General features: G+C 42.0%; 1 protein-coding gene across 6 annotated transcripts in view; it reads left to right on the top strand.

Moving 5' to 3' along the window:
- The first annotated feature begins 320 nt into the window (after positions 1–320).
- Positions 321–14,951, top strand: part of CNOT1 (CCR4-NOT transcription complex subunit 1) — a 61,045-nt gene continuing 46,414 nt past the window's right edge. For 5 of the 6 annotated variants that reach the window (XM_035118925.2, XM_035118924.2, XM_035118920.2 and 2 more), the window contains exons 1-5: positions 352–475; positions 5,908–6,180; positions 11,865–11,972; positions 13,209–13,307; positions 13,745–13,813. In XM_035118925.2, the coding sequence (XP_034974816.1) occupies positions 6,079–6,180; positions 11,865–11,972; positions 13,209–13,307; positions 13,745–13,813 (378 nt within the window). In that variant the 5' untranslated portion in view covers positions 352–475; positions 5,908–6,078. Of the gene's footprint in view, positions 476–5,907; positions 6,181–11,864; positions 11,973–13,208; positions 13,308–13,744; positions 13,814–14,951 lie in introns of all 6 variants that reach the window. The other variant, XM_035118918.2, reaches the window with a different exon arrangement.

Below are 14,951 nucleotides of genomic sequence, written 5' to 3'. Positions count from 1 at the left end.
ATTGGCCGAGCTAAGCTCAATATTGCCTTTAGCCAATCCTTGTCGGCCGATAGTTCTGCAGCGACCCCTAGCCATCTCCTCCGTTTTGCGCCGCCTTCCAGCAACCACTTCCGAACATGGATTGGGTAACCTACGCAGACGCAAAAGAGGAAAAATAATATCGCGCTGCTCCTCGAGAAGCAAGGTGGGGATTGGACGGAAGCAAGGAGGCGGGCTCGAGTGCGGAGCTGGACACAGCCTGCGATTGGGCCAGGGCTTCCTCGCGCGGGCGACCTGAGCGAGATCCAGGAGCCCCCGCCCCCTGGCCTTACGTCCGTCGCAGGGGAAGACGGGAAGAGAAGGGCCGCGACGTGAGCGCGCGACTCCCGGCGCCATTTTGTTTTGGAACCAGCGGAGGAGGTAACTAGAGAAGCGCGAGCGGCTCAGCCAGGCGCCCGCCCCGGCCCCGAGACCCTCGCCCCCCGCCCCGCCCCAGGTGAGAACCGCGCCCTTCGTTCCAGGCGGCAAGGCCGGCGCTGGCGGAAGCCACCGGAAGGCCGAGCGGTAGTGGCGGTAGCGGTGGGCGGCCTGCTTCCCGCGTCTCTCCCAGCGTAGCCGGCGCTGAAGCGCCAAGCAAAGGAGTGGTGAGCTGGGCCTGCCCGTAGCTCGCCTGTCTCTGCACGTGTTGTCCCCGGTGGTGGGGCGAGGAGGCCTCCCGGAGACCCCCTACCCCTCTCTCCCTCCTTCCCCTCTTGCGCCCCGAAGGCGAGTCCGGTCGAAACCGAGAGTCGCTCGCGGCAACTGCGGGCTCCTGCCTGCCCCCAGGAGGCCGTCCCAATTGGGCTACCGAGAAATGGTGAGGGGCCCCGTCTGCTCCGTTGGCCTGTCTTGCCCGCCCTCCGAAGCCGGAAGTGACTTGGGCAACTTCTTGTGGGAGCGAACGAGGCGGGTCGGGAAGCGTTGTTGCTCGTTCAGAGGCTTTAGTTAATGCATGTCGAGGCTCCCGCCAGCCCCAGGTGTGCCGCCCTCGGGCTTCCTCAGCCGCTCCCGAATCATCAGAGGCTGTAACAATACAGGCAGAGAAAGAGCTTATTTTCCGTTTTTGTTCTTTTTCCTCCTATCTCTGATCCACGACGGGCTTGAATCTGTTTATAGGTGCTGTATCTGTTTCAAACGTCCTATAAACAGCGTTACTTTACCGGGGATAGGCGGTGAGGTAGTGGGATCTTATTTCTGGCAAAAGTCTGTGGTCTGATGCTAGTTTGGCTGGGCTTCTTTTGGCAGGTGAGGCAGGCACTGGAATAATGCTTTCTGGTAACTTGAAGAATGATTTATTTGCTTGTCTTCATATTACAGAACTGAAACCGTTGTTCCTAACTTTTATCTTTTCATATGAACTGCATGGTTCATATGGCCTTGGACTTTTCCTGTGCAAGAAAAAATGATCTAAAGCAGGCACCCCCAAACTTCGGCCCTCCAGATGTTTTGGACTACAATTCCCATCATCCCTGACCACTGGTCCTGTTAGCTAGGGATCATGGGAGTTGTAGGCCAAAACATCTGGAGGGCCGCAGTTTGGGGATGCGTGGTCTAAAGTGCTGTTAATAAGAATAAGAAAATAACTAAGCATATGGGAGAACAAGACTTACTGAAGTGGAGCCAGTATAGCTTCTGCAAAGACAACTCTTGTCTTACGAAGCTATTAAGAGTTCTTTGAGAATGTCAATAAACATAGACGTGATCACTTACTTGGATTTCAAAAGGTTTATGACAAGTTGCCCCACCAAAGATTCCCAAGTAAGCTCAGCAGTTATGGTATAAGAGGAAGAATTGGTTAATAGGAAGCAAACAGGAATAAACTGAAGGTTCTCTGAATGGAGAGCTGTAGAAAGCAGAGTCTTCCAAGGATTGATATTGGAACCTGTGCCTTTTAACTTGTTCATAGAGGATCTAGAGATAGGGGTGAGCAATGAGGTGCCCTAAAGATTTCCAAGAGCTTCAAAAAATTCTCTAAACTGAGTGAATGGACTGTAAAATGGCAAATGCAATTCAATGTAAATAAAGTGTGAGGAGATGCATGCGAAACATAATAATGCATCTGTGCTAATGGGGTCTGAACTGGCAGTGACTGACCAGGAATGAGCCATTGGGGTCATAGTAGGCAACTCAATGAGGATGTCTACCCAGTGTGCAGCAGCTGTGGAAAAGGCATGCTAGGGAAAGAAAATTAAAATAAAACTTTCAGTATCATAACGCCATTATACAAATATATGGTATGATATGATGGAAGTTTATAAAATTATTCACAGCATGGATAAAGTGGGAAGAGAAAAGTTTTTCTCTCTGTGTCATAGCACTAGAACTCATGAACATGCAGTGAAGCTTAGTGTTGGAAGATTCAGGATTGGCAAAAGGAAGTAATTCTTTACGCAGTGCATAGTTAAACTGTGGAACTTGCTCCTACAGGAGACTAATGGCAAACCACTTGAATTGGCTTTCAGTGGCTGCTGGCCATGATAGCTGTGGTCTGGCTCCAGTTAGAGGCAATAATGGATCCAACAACTTGGGCCTAATTCTTGTGTAAAGGAGTGTATCTAGCAGACCGATTAATTAGAAAGTTTATAGTTCAAATCTCACTTTACCATGAATTGGCTAGACGCATCGTGGGGAACAGCTCTTTCAGTTTTAGGATCCCAATCAAATTCAGCAAAAGTTTGGCTTTCTTTGCAGCACAATTGTAGTTAGCTCTACCATGTAATCCTTGGTAGGTGGCAAACTTTAGTGCTAAGTTATGTGATTTTCGAGCTATATTTAGGATGTTCCATATTTAACTCATACAGGTTAAAGGATTTAACATCTGTCAACATTGTAGTTTCATTTGTTCAACATACACAACAAGTACTACTAACCTTTACCCTTGATACTGCGTGTGAGGCAATAAACTAATATGGGTGGGGCAGAAGCTGTTGCATGCTCATTTAGACATTTCAATCAGTTTATGTTGGCTACTCATGTTTTGTTTCCTACTTGTGTGCAATTCTCATCTTGCTCTAATTTTTCAGGAAGCTCTTCCTTTCACCCTTCCTCCCCCTCCCCTTTTTGAAACATTTATATTTGTTTTATCTTACACAATCATCATGATTTTTCATTTTAATGTGCTGTTAGTATTTGAGAATACTAAGCTACTCAATTCTGCCTTGTAGATAACTAGATTTATATATTTATTTAAGGTGGCTTTGTGTCTCTGTGTGTCACAATGTGGTTTGAGTGGTAGTCCTACCAGTTGGTTAGTCTCTATGCAGAATGGCTAATGCTTAAGTTGCTGAAAGCAGTTTTGTTGTAATCTAAATTGCAATGTAGCTAGCGGATTCCTTTGTCTTAAACCTTGCTGCTTAAATGTTAAAAGTTCCCTAGCTGAATTTGGGCTAACCTTGATAGACTTCGACTACCACTATGTATTTCACCAATATTGGCTACCCTCATGAAAATAGTTTATTTGGCAAGTGGAAAGGTTTCTGTTCAAGTCCTCAGCTTCCTCAATCTCTCTGCCTCCCCTTGATACAGCTGATTACAAGTAAGTTGTGATTCTCCTTAAGCCCTAGGTCCCTGATTCAGCCCTCAGTTGATTCTCTTCCTAACCATCTAATCATTATTTAGAAAAGTACTGTATGTATATGTTGCTCTCACAAAACATTGGGGTTTTATAAATCAACATTATAACAATCCTTTAAAAGTAGTACAGAACAATCATTAACATGACTGGCCGCTCAAGAAAATGCTAAACAATTTCATGGGCCCCTTGGCATTAAAAAGTCTAAGAGGTGCTTGACAGTCAAAAGCAAGGGTGCCTGCCAAATCACTGCTGCAAATGTGTTCCACAGCATGGAACACCAGTGACACCAAATGGCTGACTTCTAGTTGAGGCCAGTCAGACTTCTAACACACAAGAGGAAGCTCTTCCTCTGCTTTCTCAGTTTGTGGGGATCCCTTAGGGTTCTGTTTTTGGCCCTCTGCTATTTTTCTTGGTACATTCTTTTTGGGTAATCTCATCACATACTGTGGCTTTGCGACTACCTGTATGCTAATACTGTACAGCCGTGCCCCCCAAAATATTTCTTTCCTTCCAACCCCACATCACTTCTCTGATATTTCCACTGGGATGCTTCATAGTTGCCAATACAGTGGACCCCCGGGTTACGTTACCTTTGGGTAACGTAACCTTCAGGTTGCGAACAATGCAAACCCGGAAGTGTGTATGCGCGGAAGCGTTCTGTCACGCCACGTGTGTGTGCAGAAGTGGCGCTTCTAGATGCGGACTTTTCGGGGTACGTACGGACCCCCAGAATGAATTAAGTTCGTATCTGGGGGATCCACTGCACATTCACAGCCAAATGTCTCATCTTTCCTCCCATCTACCAATCCTCATTTACACTTCCTCTATTGCCCACTTCATCAGGATGAAATCTTTGTTTCTCTGACTCCCCCCCCCCGCTTTTGTCCCATATTCAGTCCATCCACAAATCAATGCCGCCTCTCTATATATTACAGAATGATTATCTTTCCTCAACAGAATTTTAGGCCTTGCAATCTTTTCCTCATTGTTCTTGGAAGTGGCCTATAAAAACTGAATGCAAAACTGGTGAAGATTTCAAGATTGCCTGGTAAACAGGAAGCAATTTTATCATTGCATAAGTTTGGAATCTATATTGGCAGGACAATAACCTATTAAGAAATCTACACTCATAATGATAAGCTTCTCTCAAAAGAGGCAAATGCTAATGAACATTTAAAATTATTTTTTAAGATTGCAGATTTGCTTAACACAATAATTGGGATTTGGTACTTGGGTACACATCTTATACATGACACTTCATGCTGTTGAAAGTGTAAATAAACTCCTGTGTTCTCATTAACAAGTGAAGACTTCATAATTCTGTAGATCTGAATGAAATAGTCTTTTGCTCCGATTGGACTCATTAGCTGTGTTTGGATAATAAACTAAACAGGGATTTTAGTGTTCATTGGCTTGTGCACTACTCCTTTCCTCCTCCAGTGGAACCTTGAGGAGGAAGTTGAAAGCACTTGTTTTTTATTCCACCTTAGAGTGGCTTGTTATGCCCAAACTAGGGCCAAATGTGGTTAGTTTTAACTTTGGTTTGTTTGTCTGAATTGGGCAACTTCAGACTGTGGCTTATGATGGTGGTTTTGAATAAACCACAAGCCTACCAGGAGCCCCAGATTGACTTTCAATACCATTTTGTCCCATGCCACGCTCACCTATGACTTCAGGTGTAGGGCAGGTACTGCTGTGGCTCTAGAGCAAGCATAGGCAACCTTGGCTCTCCAGATGTTTTGGAACTACAACTCCCATGATCCCTAGCTAACAGGGCCAGTGGTCAGGGATCATGGGAGTTGTAGTTCCAAAACATCTGGAGAGCCAAGGTTGCCTGTGCCTGCTCTAGAGGAACAATTGGGAGCATTGCCGTGATCTGCCACTTGTTCCCTTGAGCTCCCAAATGCAGATGATCCTTGACTTGCTTTCATTGCTGAATTTACATTCAATGTCAAATATAAGCCCTCCTTTTGGAAAGGTAAGTGGCAAAATATTCTGCGGAATAATCTTCCTCTGCAGTCCCAATTTTAATTAAATTTGGGGCTGGAAAGTATCCAGAGTGCACTGAGTGCTCTTTGATTCTTCATTTGAAGGTGGTTCACAGATGGTGTGGCAGTTTTGGGTTCAGTCCTCAGGTCCGGATAGTTCAAACTGCCTTTAACAGCCTTATCAAATCTGCAACCTTTTGCTTGCAAAGCAAGTGCTTTCCCATAAAACTCTGGCCTGTTCCATCATTACATTTACGATTGTTTAGTTATACATGACCAGTCACTAGCAAATAGATTATGTATAATCATTGCTGTTTTGTCTTGCAGGTGCCATGGTTCAGAACAGAGTGAGAGTACTGGGAAAGAAGAGCTGAACATACAGCATAAATTGATTATATAGGCAAACTGGAAAAAAATTAACCTGTCTCTGAGGTGACTAAAGGGGAATAATGGTGATTTTGCGCCGGGCTCGGCCGCCTGCTTCCGCCCCAACCAGCAATGAATCTTGACTCGCTCTCGCTGGCCTTGTCTCAAATCAGCTACCTGGTGGACAATTTAACCAAGAAAAACTACAGAGCCAGCCAGCAGGAAATACAGCATGTAAGTGACATTGTGAATGACATTTAAAAAAAAAGAAATGAAAAGGGTATCCACAACTTAGTTCGTACTGTTTATATTTCTACTTCTCACTGCTTGATTGGTTTAGTTGCTAGAAAAACCTTCCCCAACCTGGTAATCTCCAGATGTTGTGGATTACAGCTTTGACCACTGACCATGTTAACTGATTGATGTGATTTGTAGTGCAAAACAACACAGGCCACTAAGATCTTACTATATTTTGCTTGCTGGGAGTTGACAATTGTCTTGTCAAGTTTATTAAACTCTAATGTGGTTGTATATCCTATTTATCCTGTTGTTTCATCTTTTTTTGGTTTGTATCTGAATTGATTTACGACATTGGCTTTACTTACTCAGTGGTCCTGTAGAGTTATTGCTCATTTCCATTTTTATAAGAGTTCTTTTATTTAAAATCAGCATGCCCTGACCTTCTTGCAATGTCTTGTGGTAATTTAATGCAAAATTAAATTGGCAATACTTAGTTCATTCTAGGGTGAATTAATTGCAAGTGTTAAAACTGCCTGTTTTTCCTTATTAAATGAAAATGGTTCATTCTAGCTTGTATTTTTCATAGTTACAAAAGTAGTTGCATCTTTCTTTTTGTTGCCTCCAGGTCTGCATTCCCTTTTTTGAATGGTTAGATTTTAAAAAAAGAAAAAAAAAAGAATTGAGGCTGGCACTGGTGGTGGAAATGATGGTGAAAACAGTGAAGTGAACCTTCAGGTTTGCAGTTCCCTGCCCAGTGTGGCTAGTAATGTCATTTAATTCTCAACTAGCAGGTCTCTTCTCCTGGATGAGATGTGAAAAAGTGAATGCGGAAGAAGTGTAGCATGAGTATAGTGACCTGAAGAACAATTACTCCAGGGCAACATCTATATGGCACCATATGCCCACGTTGTTGCTGTCCTAGTTTTCCTGCAAACTTTTGAAGCTGGCAAGAGGGTTTTTGGTTAGCGGTGTGTTCTGGTCTTCCTCACTTGAAGGGTCTTATACTCAGTACTACTTAGAAGCATGCTACTTTGATCCTTGTTTACATCCAACTTTCAAATGCCTTTAAACTTTCGTGTTTAAGGGTCTTTAAATAACTGATTCTTTTGTAAAGTTTTAAATTTTCATGTTATACTGTATATAATACGGAGAACAATTATAATAGACCAAAATTAAAACATGAAAAACAAAACTAAAATATGCATGTAGGAGGGGGAAATAAGGCTTTCATATTGCAAGCAAACAATAAGCGATGCAAAAAAAGAATTTGAGGATGACAGCTGTTAAAAAGAAAAATCCACAACCACAAAATACTTCAGTAGTTAGAGACCATCTAGGGAGACAGCTGGACCTTTGAACAGTAAAGGAGTCAAAAGCTGTCTAAAGGAAGAAAAGGTGAATGCAGAGAAGCTGAATGAATTCACAGCAGAAGATACAACGAAACCCCCTGTACTTAAACTCACACTTCCTCTTTCTTCATTGACAAAATAAGCTGTTCAATCTTCTTTAAAAGAAGCTACAAGTCGGCTCAGCCTGGATCCAGATGATATTAACTATAGGCTAGTGGCTAACGTTTCCTTATTGGTTTATTGTAGTGCACTCTATGGGGTCCCCCTTGAAGATGGTTTGGAAGCTGCAACTGGTGCATAATATAGCAGCTAGCTAGGTTACTGCTGGGTGTTTCTGTCAGGGCTCACCTTACGCTGGTCCTGAAGGATTTTGTGCTGGTTGCCAATTTGCTGCTGAGCCAAGTCTAAGATGTTAATATAAAAAGCCCCAAACAACTGAATACTGGTGACAAATAAGAGGGCTGCTGCCCAGAGTGGCTGGGGAAGCCCGGCCAGATGGGTGGGGTATAAGTAATAAATTATTATTATTATTATTATTATTTATTTCCCTTCTGGGGTGTGTCGTACCATTTTCAGTGTCAAGTTAAGACATGCTTATTTACCAAGCCTTTCAGGCAGGTTTCCCTTCTGCTTTCCCTTCTGCTGCATTGCTGCACTCCTGTTTTGTTGCTCTTGTGATTTTGTTTAGTTTTCTGAATTTAGCTTAGGATTTTAATGAACTATATATTGTTTTCAACTGATATTTTGTATAAAATTTTCATGTCCATTTGGTGATGTGTGGGGCTGTAAGTATTTTTTAAAAAAGAAAATTGTAAATAAAGCCTTCCTCACAAGGTGATCAAGAGAGTAGGGGCTTGCCCATTATAATTATTCTTAGATTAATCTGATTATCTAGATTGGGGTCGGAAACCTCTGGGCCTCCAGATGATGCTGAACTACAACTCCCATCTGTCTCAGAAGCATGGCTAGTGGCCAGGATCAGGGATGATGGGAGTTGTAGTTCAGCAACATCTGGAGCGCCACAGTTCCTCACACCTGCTCTGATACGAAGTAAACATGCTGTGACTTGTTTGCTTGTCTGAGAGGTGAGTCATGGTCTGTTAAATAACATTAACCACAGTTTATGTGCAAACACAGACAGTATGTGATTCATTGCACACACATTATCAAAAGACAGCACTGGCAAAAAACTGCTTTCTCTTCTTCCGCTGCTCAGCAATAAGCTTCCTTTATGAAGCTTTAGGCAGGGAAAAATTATTTGAGAGGTGCTTTATCAGATTAGTTTTGAATTGCCTGTCCCTCTTATGGTTCCACAGTATAATAGGAGTTGTGATTCAGCAACATCAGGAAGGCCAAAGGTTCCTAACCCAGATCCATTTCAATTAGGCTTCTAACCTGGTTTGGGGCCAAAAATTACCCTGGTCATCCTGTAGGCTGATCTTTGCTGGCAGATGGGAAATGGAACCTTGTTGGTTCTCCTGGACCTCTCAGTAGTGTTCAGTGCCATTAATGATGTCCTTTCAATTCGGCTGTCTGGTTTAAGTTTGGGAGATACTGCTTGATGCTTGTTCTGCAGAGTTCTATTCATTTGCCCACACTGTTTAACATCTTGATGAAACCATTTAGAAAGAGCACCTGAAGATTTGGTTGAAGGTATCACCAGAATGAAGACGATACTCCACTTTATATTTATTGCTCATCAGATGCAAGTGAGGCAACTCTGAAAAACAGAGGTTCAGGGTGGAATTGAACATCACACTGTGATGAATGTCCCTATTAGTACAAGCAATGCAGCTTGCCAGATGGAATGATCCTCCCTCTTCCTGTGCACTGTTTTGGGGATTTCTTCTGACCTCACCTTACAGCCAATTTTGGGGGTAGTGGGAGGAGAGCAAGGAAAACCCTGTTGTGCAAGTGGAAGCCCTCTTGCCCATAGTCACTGAAGATTAGAGGTATTGATTGGTTCAGGGTGGTCCATTGCGTGACCTAAGGGCCACACATGTGGCCCTTGAGGCTTTTTTTTGCAACCCTCTGCAACATTTGACACAGACCCACACCATTCTTCACACTGCCTTCCCAAAGCTGGTTAAGTAAGGAGCTGGGCTTTGGGAAGGAAGAGTGAGGGCTGTAACTGTGTCTTAAGAGCCCTCCCACCTCCTTCCCAAAGCTGGGAAAGAGCTAACAAGGCTTTGGGACAGAGGTGGGAGAACTGTAGGACCTTTTCCAAAGCCTGGTGCCTCACTTAGGCAGCTTTACAAAGGCAGTGTGAAGTCTGGTGGGGTAGGGGGACAGCATGTGCACAACAAGGCAGTGTATGGCTCATGGGCTCTGTGTCAAATTACTATTGTGGCCCACTTGGTTTGAAAAGTTGGGCTGCCCTGTTTGGTTGGTTTATCTATCCAGGTGAATAGTATTCAGCCTGTTCTAGATGGTGTTCTACTCTCCCTAAAGGATCAGGTGTACAACTGTGGGTGCTTATTGATCCAGCACTGGAGGCTCAAATGATCTTATGACTCAAATTGCCTATTCTCAGCTTTGGTGGATGGATACACCAGCTTTGACCTTGCCAAAGTGGTGATACCTTGGCCACAATTGACCATCCTCTGTTGATGCTGGTGGCGCTGTGGGTTAAACCACAGAGCCTAGGGCTTGCTGATCAGAAGGTCGGCTGTTCGAATCCTTGCGACAGGGTGAGCTCCCGTTGCTCGGTCCCAGCTCCTGCCAACCTAGCGGTTCGAAAGCACATCAAAGTGCAAGTACGGTAGATAAATAGGTACTGCTCCAAGTGGGAAGGTAAACGGCGTTTCTGTGCGCTGCTCTGCTTCGCCAGAAGCGGCTTAGTCAGGCTGGCCACATGACCCAGAAGCTGTACGCCGGCTCCCTCGGCCAATAATGCGAGATGAGTGCTGCAACCCCAGAGTCTGTCACAACTGGACCTAATGGTCAGGGGTCCCTTTACCTATATGTTGGACTGCCTGTAAAAATGGTCCAATAACTGTGGTTGGTTCAGAAAAGGAGTGCAAAGGTTTTAACTAAGACTGTGCAGTTTGATCATATTATGCCTGTGCTTTGCTCAGCTGCACTGGTTCTCCATCTGTTTCCAGGGCTAATTTAAAAGTGCTGGTTTATAAATGGCAAGCTGTGTACCTACCTGAACCTTAAGATCTTTTGGAGGCTCTACTCCTGGTGCCCCCACCAAAATAAGTGAGGGCAGTAATCTTTCAGTTGTGATATCCTGGTTATGAGACAGCCTTCTCTGGGAGGCTTGTCTTATCCCATTCCTGTGGTCTTTTGGCCACCAGGTAAAATCTTTTGTTTCACTCAGGCCTTCTGACAGAGTGGTGTGGTTTGGGCCTCTAAATTTTTTAAATACCAGTACTGGTTTTAACTTTGGGGTTGCTATGCAGTTTCCTTCTTGTTATATTTATGCTGCTTTTGGTTGTAGAACTTACTTTGTATTAAAATAGCTTTTATATTTAATATAAGTAACCCAGATAAATTTGTTATCTAATAAATAAATGAAAATATTTGATTCTGGACTCCAGGAATTACCTCAATTATATGCATACTATGCAATGTATTTAGGTTGATTTTTATTTTCTTTTGCTTAGTGCTAACATGCTCTACTTTAAAAGCAAACATATTTTCTGTTTATTAAAGAGTAATTTAAATTATATCCCTTTTCATTTTTACAAAGTGGTTCTCAGCCCTACCCTATTTTTCTGGGTCATTGGCCCATTTGAACCTCTGAAAGACTGCTAAGGTCACTTGCTGCTGTACTTGCTTCCCCCTTCAGTCTGGCTTGTCATGTTGCCTGACAAACCATGAGCATTAAACAAAGTTCATTTTTGGCTAGCCTCTTGAATATTTTTTTTGGGGGGGGGAACCAACCATGAGCCCAGGTTCAGATGACATCAGAAGTCAGACCCTGTGGCATTTGAGCAGTGTTTACCACTACAGTACACTGTTCAGTCATGTTAAACCAAAACTTGTTTTAAACTGTAGTTTAATGTGTCCTGGACACTGTGTGACTTTCCCTTATTTTCTGCTTTTTGCTACTAGCATGGACCCTGCCAGAAAGCTGTGTGGCTCCTGTTCCTTAAGAGTGCAGCTGATAGTGGTAGAAGCACTCAGTTAGAACTTGGCGCTGATAAACACCAAGGTTGCAGGTCGATCCCCATAAGGAACAGCTGCATATTCCTGTGTTGCAGGGGCTTGGACTAGATGATCCTCAAGGTCCCTTCCAATTCTACAGTTCTATGATTCTATGTACAGTAGTTACAAATGCTATGGTACCTGCTTCAGCTCTTTTGTTTTTCTTGCAACTAGATTGTGAATCGGCACGGCCCTGAGGCAGACAGGCATTTACTACGCTGTCTATTCTCACATGTGGATTTCAGTGGCGATGGTAAAAGTAGCGGTAAAGATTTCCATCAGGTAAATTTTGTCCTTAAAGAATTTCCAGTTAGTTTCTTGATTTTTAATTTTTACATTTTTTAATTCTACAATGCTTCCGTCTTGTAGTGACTTACAAAATTCATTGTGAAAATACATAAAGTAAAAGCAGCATTGAAACTACTACTAAAACAGCATACCTATAGATACATTTAAAACAGGCAACAGATTTACAACAGAACACTACTTTTAAAAGTCCCATAGCTCATTGATAGAGCACATGCTTTTCATATAAAATGCTCCAGTTGCATCTCCAGGCAGGTATGCTAAGCACTCCTGCCTGAAACCCTACAAAGGTGCCTGCCAGTCAGTCTACAAAAATGAGTTAGATGCTCCAGTGGCTTGACTCTGTATAAGACAGGTTCCTGTGTTCCTAAGTTTTAAAATATAGCTTGATTTTCTGTCCAGCAGTTGGTTCAAAAACTTCCTAAAACATTGTTTTCGTTACCCTGTAGAAATCTGGAAGGGAGTCAGGTAAGCACATGTTTCTGGGAGAGTTAAAAAGAGGCTCTACTCAAGAGAAGACCTGTGCTTTTTTCAGATTGGCTTATGAGTACAAAAGTTGCATAGAAGTGCCACTAATTGCTTCAGGAGGTTTCTTAGGAAGCTATTCATAAATGGAAATAACTGTATCCCTGAGTACTTCTAAGGTGGCTTGTAAATGTAAATAATCCCAACACATTTTAGTTTTGCGAACTTTAGGAAATGTTAAAATAGAAGAGTTGAGCTACTTTTGAATACTACTGTTCCTAAGGCCTTGTGTGATGGAACTTCATTTTTCTCAAGCTTTGAATGACTCAGTAACTGAGTTCAGTAACTTGAATTTTAGTCACAAGTTTAGTCACAAGTCAAGTCAAGTTACTTGTTTGGCTTGTCTCTGTAAAATATTTCTTAATATTAGCTTCTATTTTGTTACTATGGATACAGTCTTCAGATGATGTTTGTTGTGCTGGGCATAATCAATAATGACTAAGAATTGTGAATTGTGTTCACCTTCTTGAAAGACTAACCAAAATATTTTCATCTGCCATCTCATCTTTATGATATCAAAATATTTGTCAAACGTATCCTATAGTAAGAAGACAGTTCGAAGTACTTTCATGGAGGTATATATTATGTTTACAGAAACAAAATCCTGGTAATATCTGGTAACTAGATCATGGGTGTCTCCCCCAAACCAACCAAAACTTTTGCTACAGCTGTCTCCTTCCTTTTCAGACGCAGTTTCTGATCCAGGAGTGTGCATCATTGATTACAAAGCCAAATTTTATTTCGACGCTGTCCTATGCTATTGAAAATCCATTGCATTATCAAAAGGTTTGTATGCAGTTTTAAAGTGCTGTTAACAAGAATGTTAAAGAAAAACCTATTCAGGTGTCAGTGAGCTAATTTTACAAACTGTACACCTATGTTCATTATCACAAAGGAATTTTTAAGATTTAGATCATGTAAATTCTGTACTCATAAAATATCCAGGTAATTGACTTATTTTACATTTCTTTGCTCTGCACCACCCACTCTTCATTGGGGCTTCTGTAGGAATTTACAGAACTTTGTATGCTGGAATTGGAGAATACTGGTAGTTTGGCAACAAATGATATTATATTCAGAGAAGCTGGGAAGTACCATAAATGAGTAGAAGTTGATTCTATTTTTTCTGTAGAGGAGCTTATGACACAGATAATCTTTTTCTTGGTACAGTATTCTCTTAAACTATAAACATAAGCATCTCATAGATAACTTTTTTCTTTCAGAGTCTTAAGCCGTCACCCCATCTATTCACTCAGCTGAGCAAAGTTATCAAATTAAGCAAGGTTCAAGAGGTGGGTTAAGTCCATAGATTTATCTTCCATGAAGTAGTCTGATCCCCTTTTAGTCTGACCATTAAAAATGTTGGCCATAGTTGCATGCTTTTTATGTCTGCTCTGTGAAAAAAAGACCTTTTATCCAACCTGAATATCCCAACATTCAGCTTCATGAGGAATGAATATTTGTCCAGTGACTTTTTCAACAACATGCAAAATTTTATATACCTCTATCATGCCCTTACCACCACCTCACAGCCCCCCCCCACTAGCCCCAGTCATTGAAACGCTTTCTCACTGGGGAGTTCCTTCAGTTGATCATGCTACTTGCCCTTTTCTTCACCTTTTGCAGCTCTACAATATGCTTTTTGAGGTGTGGTAAACAGAATTCTACACGCTACTCTGAACACAGGCAAATCATAGATTTGTGTAAAGGCACTATGATAGTGATAGTTTTATTTTTTATTTCTTTTCTAATGGTACCCATGAAATCTGCTGTTTTCATTTTTTTTGTAAATTTTATTTTATAATTTGTAACTTCAACAATTATTCTTCATAAAAAACAAAAAAGCAAGCAAAAACAACAACAACAAAATATAAACAAAAGCATAAAACCCTAACACTTTTATCAATATATAATCTGCTGTTTTCAGAGCAGCTGCACTCTACACCAGTATTTTCATGAAACTCCACCACAACTCCCAAGATCTTTTTCCTGGTGGCTTTCTCAGTTCAGATCTCATCAGTGGTTTTTTTAGGCTTTTGTTTATCACTTTTCACTTGTTTTATGCTGAACTGCATTTCCTTTTTAAATGTCCAGTCACCCAGTTTGGTGAATACCTTTGGGAGCACTATTTTGTTTTCATGCCCAGAATAATTTGATGTCCGCTATGATGATGAATTTATTCTTACGGTCTTACGCTATGAACTTGGGCACCTAAATATAGATCGTTTATGAACAAATTAAAAGCACTGGACCCAATAGGAATCCTATGGGGGGACTTGACTTCCTGACAGAATCTGAGGAAGGTTAACAGCTGGTAGTGATCTTGGAAATGTTCCAACCATATTAAATAAGGTGTGGCATTAGTCACAATGATTTCCTGTCCATTTTGCTTTATAGTAGCAGTGGGATGAGGAGAGTTGTTGGGAGGAC

Source organism: Zootoca vivipara, chromosome 6 (genome assembly GCF_963506605.1).
Source record: "Zootoca vivipara chromosome 6, rZooViv1.1, whole genome shotgun sequence".
Taxonomy (NCBI): Eukaryota; Metazoa; Chordata; class Lepidosauria; order Squamata; family Lacertidae; genus Zootoca; species Zootoca vivipara.
This window is presented reverse-complemented; position numbering and strand designations above follow the sequence as displayed.